This window comes from Orcinus orca, chromosome 1 (assembly GCF_937001465.1).
Source record: "Orcinus orca chromosome 1, mOrcOrc1.1, whole genome shotgun sequence".
In the NCBI taxonomy this organism is placed as follows: domain Eukaryota; kingdom Metazoa; phylum Chordata; class Mammalia; order Artiodactyla; family Delphinidae; genus Orcinus; species Orcinus orca.
The window spans coordinates 10046655-10055797 of record NC_064559.1 but is presented as its reverse complement, the minus strand read 5'-3'; the positions used below and the strand labels follow the sequence as shown (position 1 = coordinate 10055797).

At 42.0% G+C, this 9143-nt stretch overlaps 1 protein-coding gene across 1 annotated transcript; it reads left to right on the top strand.

Moving 5' to 3' along the window:
* Positions 1–756: 756 nt before the first annotated feature.
* LOC101286276 (histone H3.3A) lies at positions 757–8939 on the top strand. Its single transcript, XM_004270981.3, has 4 exons — positions 757–891; positions 2436–2586; positions 3779–3932; positions 8280–8939. The coding sequence occupies exons 2-4, from the start codon at positions 2459–2461 to the stop codon at positions 8406–8408; spliced, it is 411 nt and encodes a 136-aa protein (XP_004271029.1). The 5' UTR covers positions 757–891; positions 2436–2458; the 3' UTR covers positions 8409–8939.
* The last annotated feature ends 204 nt before the right edge of the window (positions 8940–9143 follow it).

The following is a 9143-nucleotide window of genomic DNA, read 5'->3' as shown; positions in this document are numbered from 1 at the left end:
CAGAGCCCTTGCGGACTGCCTACAGCCCGCACCGCGGGGCCCGCCACGGCCCGAGCCGGTATGTTGAGCGACTAAAGTTGTCTACGGGCGGGCCGGCCGCACCTGGCCCGGAGAGAGAGCGTGAAGACTGCAGTCCGGCAGCCCTGCCAGCGGCTAGAGCAGCCCCATCCGAAAGTGGACGCGGGACGCTAGGCTGCTATTTGCTTCCGGTTGGGTAGTGTTTTCAACTGGGGTGCACCGACCCGACCGGCGGTGCCCTTCTCCCCGCCCCCGGGGCGCCTCGGGGACGCGCGCCTGGGCCCGCGCCGGAGCGGGGCGCCCCCTCCCTCGCCCTCCCTGCCGCGGCCTGAGACGCCCGCAGGCCGGGTGTTCACCGACCGCGCCTCCTCCCGCCCGCCCCTCCCCCCTCACTTCCCCCTCGGCGCCCCAAACCCGGGCTTCCCGAGTGCCAAAACGTGTGCGCACGGAGCAGGGTGGAAGTGCGGGGCCGGAGAGCCGGAGTTAAAACGGGGGCGGGCGGGCGGGCGGCCGTCTCGGCCGGAGCCGGCGGCCCTTCGGCGTGTCTTTTGTGTTTGTACACACACTGCGCGAGGCGGCCGGGAGGAGGGAGCGGGCGGCGCGCGGGGGAGGGGCGAGCGCGCGCCAGCGAACGGGCGCGCGGGGGGAGGGGCGGAGGCGGGGCGCGAGCGAGGGGCGGGGGCGGGGCCGAGCCTTCCCTCCATTGTGTGTGATTGGTTGGCGCGCGGCGCGGGGGCGGGGCGGCGTGTGTTGGGGGATAGCCTCGGTGTCAGCCATCTTTCAATTGTGTTCGCTGCCGCCGCCGCGCCGCTGTCGCTCTCCGACGCCAGCGCCGCCTCTAGCTCGCTGAGCTCCAGCCGAAGGAGAAGGGGGGTAAGTTTCCCCGTCTGCCCGCTTCCCCGGAACCGAGCCCCGCTTGCCGTCAACCCCGGGCCGGGCCCCGGCGGTGCGGTGAGGGGACCCAGGGTCCCTCCGGCTTGGCCCACAAACTTTTTGGCCCAGAAATGGAGGTGAGGAGCGAGTTTCCCTCACCCCTCAGGCGACGGCGGCTCCGGCGGCTCCCCAGTCTCTCGCCGCCTCAGCCCAACAGCAGCAACCGCCGCGTCGCCGAGCCTGCTCTCCCTCCCCGCGCCCCTGGCTCCTCTTTCTTCGGTGAAATCCCGCCCGCCGCCCCTTCCCGGGACCCCAGACCTTCACCACGACCCGCGCGGGCCTCTTAACTACCGCCCCCGGACCCCGGACCCCAGTTTTCGAGCGGGAAAAGGGTGGAAATCGCCGCTGCTTCCCACCCTGGGGTAACTCGCTTTTTGCTGCCTCCCCACAGTTGTTGCTAAGCTTCACCATCTTGTCTCTCTTCTCTGGTCACCGACCATATTTTTTCCCCCGTTTCTCTCTTCCCCATTTGAAAAAGGAGGAAAATTTTTTAAAGAGAAAAATTTTTTTCTCCTTTTTTAGAGAAGCGGAAACTTGATGCATTTGAAATGCACAAAAAAAACTTTTGCATTTTGGAGGGCGGCACGTGGCAGGGGATCGGGCTATTTTCGAGCGATTTGGTGTTTTGTCTCTTTGGTAGGGAATCGGATACGTTTTGCGATTGTTTCCATTTTGTTCTGGTCTGGGAGCCGAGTTTGTGCCTGCGCGAGACGCTGGGAGCGAGGCGGGCAGGCTGGGGGACCCTGTGCCGAGGGGCCGGAGGAGGCGAAACCAAAAGTTTATGTGGTGCTTGGGGTGGACTGGTCGGCCGGTCCCGTGCGTTAATTAAAGCCTGGGTGCGGGGCACTTTTTTTTTTTTAATTTCACTGCGAAGCTTCTGAGGACTGGACGCCAGGACGGTGCTTTGTAGAATGCTCGCTGGTGGTAGCTGTTGTTCCTCTCTTGTTTTTTGAGACGCCTTTTTGTCAACAGAACTGTAGAGATGCAGAAGCAGGAATGTTTTCAGATATTTACAGCAGTCTATCAACTGCCAGACGTAAAGGGGGGGGGCGGCGGGGGGGGGTGACCAAAACCTTTTTTGCTGTAATTTGACTCGACCTTTCTGTGGTTTGTGGCTTCGTTCTTTTGACTTGTTAGTGGATCGAATATTTACAGACATTTCTAATTTCTACTTTAATTAAAGAAACTGAAGTGAAGGCTGTCAGGGGTCTTTTTGTTTTGCCGTTTATCGCTCAGATTTGGCATTTTTGAGAGATGATTGGTGTTAACGCTAACAATTTTCTAGTACTACAGTTTGTTTCAGGAAGTCATATTTGGGTGGCAGACGTAATCTGCACACTTTAAAATTATGTAACATTACAGACATTATTTTTTTATACTGATCATAATTTCCAGATTTTTTTGGGGGGGAGCGGTGGTAATGGCAGGAAAACTTGTATGTTTGTTAGTTGCATATGGTGATTTTTGTGTTTTGATGCTGGTAGGTAAGTAAGGAGGTCTTTATACCATGGCTCGTACAAAGCAGACTGCCCGCAAATCGACCGGTGGTAAAGCACCGAGGAAGCAACTGGCTACGAAAGCCGCTCGCAAGAGTGCGCCCTCTACTGGAGGGGTGAAGAAACCTCATCGTTACAGGTATTAAAACAAGAGGAGGGAAAAAATGGGACAAAGCCTATCTCCCGAAGCAGTATCTATATAATTTAATAAAAAGATGTATAATTATACTTTTTGCTTTAGAGAAACTAATAATTTTTCCTTTTGAATATTTACTAATACTTTAAAATATATATATATATAATTTAGTGTTAGGTTTTATTGGGAACATGTTTAATTTTGAAGCCATGATCTTGCCCATAGCCCAGAGGAGAGGTTGTATCACTAATAACGTTAATGGGATAGGGTAACATTTTATTTAGCTGTTAGGTGTATTGTATATTTTTTAAATAGTAAATACATTTTTAAATACATTTTTGAGGATACTCTTTCTCTTGGTAAAGTAATTTAATCAAGATTGGGGGTCATTTTGTTTTAGGTAAGTCCTTCATTTACTTGAATTGGTTTATTTCCTTCTGTTAGCACAGTTTTGAACTACCCTGAGCAGTGTTGTTAAGGGCATCTGCCATTAGAGGGCAGAAGTTGTCTGTATTTAGGTGCCTTCTGCAAATGATTTTAGTTAGCCTAAAATAAAAGTGGAAGAAATAAGTCAGAATTGAGGTAAATTTCTTGCTTAAAATTAGTTTTAAAAAGAAAGAAAGAAAGAAAGAAAACTTCCATATAGAAGATACACCATAAAAGAGTATTCACATTTAATCATTCATGAGGGATGTGCAGTGTTCAAAGGTATTCTGGGAAATCAAACTTAAATGCCATAAGTGTATTTTTTAAAGGAAGCTCATTGGGTTGTGCTGGTAGGTCTTTTAGAAGAATTGGGGGTGCCAGTGGGAAGAAGGAGAGTGCTGCCAAATTGAGAAGAGTCTGAACAATTTTGACCTCTTTATTTGTGACCTAGTACTTTCCCAAGTTGTAATTATAACAAGTTAGTTATATATATGTTAAAGAGGAAGAAAATAAGGGGACTTTGATTAAACCCCCCTGCCAGGAATCTACTTTAATATCATGCTTTTTGCTTTAAAGGATTGTTGTGTTACTCTTAACAGACTTGAATATTCGGGTCATAATTTAATAAGTGAAATTTGATACAGAAGCTGAAGAATAGTTGGGTGATTTATTTTGTGAAAAGTGACTGCGTCTTTTTAAAGCTGATGACCACTCTTTTATGTTTTTTATGTATTTGGTAACCGTGTCTTTATTGTGTTTTGTTTTAAAGGCCTGGTACCGTGGCACTCCGTGAAATTAGACGTTATCAGAAGTCCACTGAACTTCTGATTCGCAAACTTCCCTTCCAGCGTCTGGTGCGGGAAATTGCTCAGGACTTCAAAACAGATCTGCGCTTCCAGAGTGCAGCTATTGGTGCTTTGCAGGTAAAATGGCGGGTGGGAAAGGCTCTAAGAGTTGGCCGTTCCTGCTTTGTACCAAGAACAATTCTAAATCTTTGTATATGCTTGTTAAATTTAATCATCACGAGTGGATGAGGTAGGTCTTATCTATTTCACTGTTAAGATGTCAGAAAGGTTAAGTTGCTCAAGGTCATACAAGCAGACATAGGATTTTTAAATTTTAGACGTTGCAGTGTTTAAAGGGAAAAAGAACCTTCTGGTTTGGCTTACAGTTGCTGCAGGACATCAGGAAGTCATGGGGCTAAAGGTAATTGGTAATTTGTTTCAAACAGTGACTGATATAAAAAGAATGTTAGAATAAATGGCTTCCTGGGCCTGAAGAGGCAGTTGCAAGTGGAGAGAACATAATATCTGGGATGGGAACAGGCAGCATAAAAGAACTGTGCATTGAGGTAAAAGAAGCATGAGTGGTAGTTAGGATTAGGTTGACGATAAGGAGAAAAAGATACTAGGCTTGTAAAAAGAAATTGGAAGACTTGTAGTTTGCTAAAGGGGATTATGTATGGATTTCCACTTAAATGGGAAACATAGTGAATTTATTCTTAGCTCCAGTGTGTCAGAACTTTGAGAAGTACTGTTTTAGCTGTGGTTATCTATTTGAAATACTGGTGGTTTGTGCCAAGATTAAAACTTGAAATGCCCACAAGTAAGATATTTGATTAGGTATGTGGGTATAATTAACATCAATCACTTAAGTAACCTATAATGTTAATGAGTTGGCGTTCGTTGTAACTCAGAGTATGGTAAGACTGCCACCTCCTTCAGAGCATGGGGTTAGAGGTGATTAAAATTGCAGATTGCTAGGCACCTCCACAGACCTGAATCGGAATCTCTTTTGGGGGAGGGTCCAGAATCTACATACACTCCATTGGAGGATTTTGCAAGGCTGCTGTTGCCAAGCTTTTCCTTTATGTGTGAGGAAGATTTGATAGGTGGATTCTACCCTGAAGTGTAATTGGTTGAGCTGTTTCTATGGTTAGTCTGAACTTCATTTGATTGGTAAATTCCAGGAGTAGGCATCCATTAAATTCTCAATGAATTGAAATTACTGAAATTTCAAACTACTAAAATCTTCCAGTGCTGTTATTTAAAACCCTTATTTTCTGTTTTAATCATTGACTATCTTTAGATCCCATTTTGTTTATTACTATAATTGCTAATCACATTTTCCCCACTAATTTTAAATATAGAAATATTATTGATATTCTCAAGCATTGATCTAAAGCTGCCAATTTTGTTTTGTAGTTAGAGTTAGCAGGGCTATGCTTGAAGAACACACTATACTTGAAAGTCCAACATTGTTGAGCTTAAGTGTCAATGATAGAGCTTTGTAAATTGATTACTAAACAGTCTGAGTAAAAGACTATTGTTTTTTAAAATTCATGTCTAAACTTCCACATTGCTGTTATTAAGGTGTGTGTTTTATATTTGTCAGTAAATGTGGTTGTATTGGTTTTGAGCAAAATGTTCAATTCTGCTGCCTGTAGTACTCTTGCATTAGGTAGCTCTTTATTGGAAGAGTAATCTTTGTTAGAAGTTTATTTTGTTTGTGTTGGTTTTTTTATACATCAGTTCTCTTAAAGATACAGAGATGGAGAATTTGCTAATGGAAATAGGGCAATAGAAGAGAGCAGTTGAAATAGAATTCCAAAAGTCACTATTTTTGCCTTTAGAATTACACAGTTTACAACTTTTCTAATACAACTAAATGAGGAGGGGAGGTAGTCCAATGAGGATGGGAGAGAATTTAGTCTAGGTTTGCCATAGATAATCAAGAATTCGCTAACTTGAAATTTAGCCTTTGCCCCTAATATCTGAGAGTTTGAACTGAGGTATCATGTTAAAAATGGACATTGGTGGTTTGAAGTGGTGGAAGAGTCAGATATTGAATATACTCAAAATGTTGTAAATTAACATTTTCTTCCAGTTATAAGATACTTTTTCTTTTGCTGTTATCAAAATTACGTTCACTGGGCTATAAATTAATGTGTCAGTCTTTAATTCCCATCATAGCCTTAATGTTTAGGAGACTTTGAGACACTAGCAATAGAATTAGAAATATATGAGTCATGGTTAAATTCCCTATGAATATTGACTCTTCTCCCAGAGCTGACCAGACACAACTCTATAAAACCTATAGCCAGGTTGTAAGATGGCAGTGAGAGGCCCAGCTGCTACATGTCACATTTGAGTCGTACTAGGGGAGCCCGTAGATCATTATTCCACTCTTAAATGGTCTCAGAATTGCAGGACCTGTTGGCTTGTCCATATAGCAGCTCATAGTGCTGTGTTTTGCAGAAGCCTTCTAGATTTGCATAATCCTGAGATACGCTGGGTGAAACAAAAAAGAAACTAGTTTCTTTCTTGAGGAACTTCAGTCCTAGTATCTGATGTGTGGTGCGAACCCGTAAGAGTAGGCAGGCTACAGTATGCTGTGTTTCCTAAATTTTTTACCTATTTCTAGAGTATCCCAAGAATTAATCCCCAAACATTAAGGACTTTTGCTTTTAATATATTCTTTGGAATAGGTAAGATACACGGAACTAATTGCATAGAAAAGATGCAAATTTCGGGAATTCCCTTGTGGTCCAGCGGTTAGGACTCCGCACTTTCACAGCTGAGGAGCTGCATTCAATCCTTGGTCAGGGAACTGTCCTGCAGCCACATATCCTGGCCAAGAAAAAAAAGGAAAAGGTGCAAATTTCAGTTAGGGTTAGAGGTCTCTGTTAAGTAATTTAAGGGCATTAAAAGATGGCTAGTGTACAAGGCCATTATGATTGCCAAGGAATTAGGAGTTCAAAGTTACCTGCACCTGGGAACCAGGGGCAGGAGGAGTGTTTGCTTTCTCCTTCATGGAATAATCTTAGGTAGTCCATAAAGGGGAGGTAAATAAGACTTAGCTCTTGATAACAAATGCTGCAGAAAGACATGTAGGGATAGTAAACTTTAGGTGAAACAGATTTTTATAGAAGAGAGATTAGGCTAAAAAGAATGAAGATATAAATGTAGGGAATAATTTTTTTCATAAGATGGAATAACGTAAACCATTTGAATTAATTGTTGCTGTGTTCTTTTAAAAGCAGAATCTCAAGTTTTATTGGCAAAGTCAAAATGTTTGTAAAAAGCAAAACTGGTTCTTCCCATCTCTGTATCTTGTGTGTTATGTAGTATTGTGGGGCTTGAATTGCTCAAGTATTCTGTGTATTTCCCTTTTAGTTTTATTACCCAGAGTTTCCAAAATGGATATAATTTTTTTAATTAGGACAAAAATAGCAATTACAAAAATCTGTTTTTTTCCCCTAAATATATCTCGAACAGAGAAATAACTTGCTTATAGAGAAGCCAAATATCGTCTTTCATTTAGTGTGTTCCTAATCCGCTGAAACAGTTGGACTGATGACTGGTAAAACAGTAGGTTCATTTCAAAATGAGTAAGCAGATGTTTTAACCTAGACGAAAGGATTCTTCAGCTTTTCAGACAGCTGTAAGATGTGCTAACAATTTAAGAGTTAATTATAAGTAGAAGCTCCCGTTTTTTCCTCTTTACATGCCAAGTGTTGGTGAATGATTCATGTAGCTACCAGTTTTTGAGTGAAAGTAGGGATAAGAAGATGCCTTCAGAAAAGTCTTAAGAATATCATGAGAAAAACCAGGGGGATCAATGTTAATGCTGGGAGGTAGCAAAAATGCCATTACAGATAGGGGTGCATAGAGGAAGGTACAGTTAGTGGGGGGCATGGGGGCATATCTCAGCAAAGTAGGTCAATGTATATAAGTAAGACACAAATCTGGTGTGTTCTGGGACCCAATAGCACTCTAGTGGTAAAACTGAGGTGTTAAAGGAAAGGTAGATGAGGACCATATGATGGAAACCAGTGGTCAAACAGATATAATGAAGTGTGAGTAAGATTCAGAAAAAGGAGGATACAGCAGGGTAGGAGAGTATATTACTTTGGATTAGATACATGATTCCATTTATCTTAGGATGAGAATGAATGTTAGAATTTAAGTTGGATTTTTTGCTTTACTCAAGACACATTTCAGTTTACTAAAAATCACATATAACATTAAAAAAATTAAACTTTTTTAGTAGTGAAATTATTTGACTTGTATTATTTGATAAAGACTTGAGTTTTCACTTTCATAAGCTGCCTTTCAGCCTCGTCGCACAGATATTAAAATGTAAGCATTTGGTAAAATAGTCAACATCTTCTGAAGTAGGTTTTTAAAGGGCTCAAAAACCTCATCTTTTTAACTGATACAGATGTAACTTAACTATTGATAATATTTTTTTCTTTATTCCTGTTGTAGGAGGCAAGTGAGGCCTATCTGGTTGGCCTTTTTGAAGACACCAACCTGTGTGCTATCCATGCCAAACGTGTAACGATTATGCCAAAAGACATCCAGCTAGCACGCCGCATACGTGGAGAACGTGCTTAAGAATCCACTATGATGGGAAACATTTCATTCTTTAAAAAAAAAAAAAAAAAAAAAAAAAATCTCTTCCTGTTATTGGTAGTTCTGAATGTTAGATTTTTTTTTTTCCCCGTGGGGTCAAAAGGTACCTAAGTATATGATTGCAGGTGGAAAAATGGGGGACAGAAATCAGGTATTGGCAGTTTTTCCATTTTCATTTGTGTGTGAATTTTTAATATAAATGCGGGGACATAAAGCATTAATGCAAGTCAAAATGTTTCAGTGAACAAGTTTCAGCAGTTCAACTTTATAACAATTATAAATAAACCTGTTAAATTTTTCTGGACAATGCCAGCATTTGGATTTTTTTAAAACAAGTAAATTTCTTATTGACTGCAACTAAATGGTGTTTGTAGCATTTTTATCATACAGTAGATTCCATCCATTCACTATACTTTTCTAACTGAGTTGTCCTATATGCAAGTACATGTTTTTAATGTTGTCTGTCTTCTGTGCTGTTCCTGTAAGTTTGCTATTAAAATACATTAAACTATACCTGCTTTTGGTCTTTACTATCAACCTTATCTGTACAATTAACTTACTTGAAATTTCCATATTCAGAATAATTTTAGTATCAAGTGTTTTGTCACTTTTTATCTGAAACTGTTGAGAGAGGAGGAAAGTATAAGCTTTGTATGGGAAGGAAACTGGAGCTACTGGCTTTCCTCAAATTTTTAAAAATTTGAAGATGGTATTTCT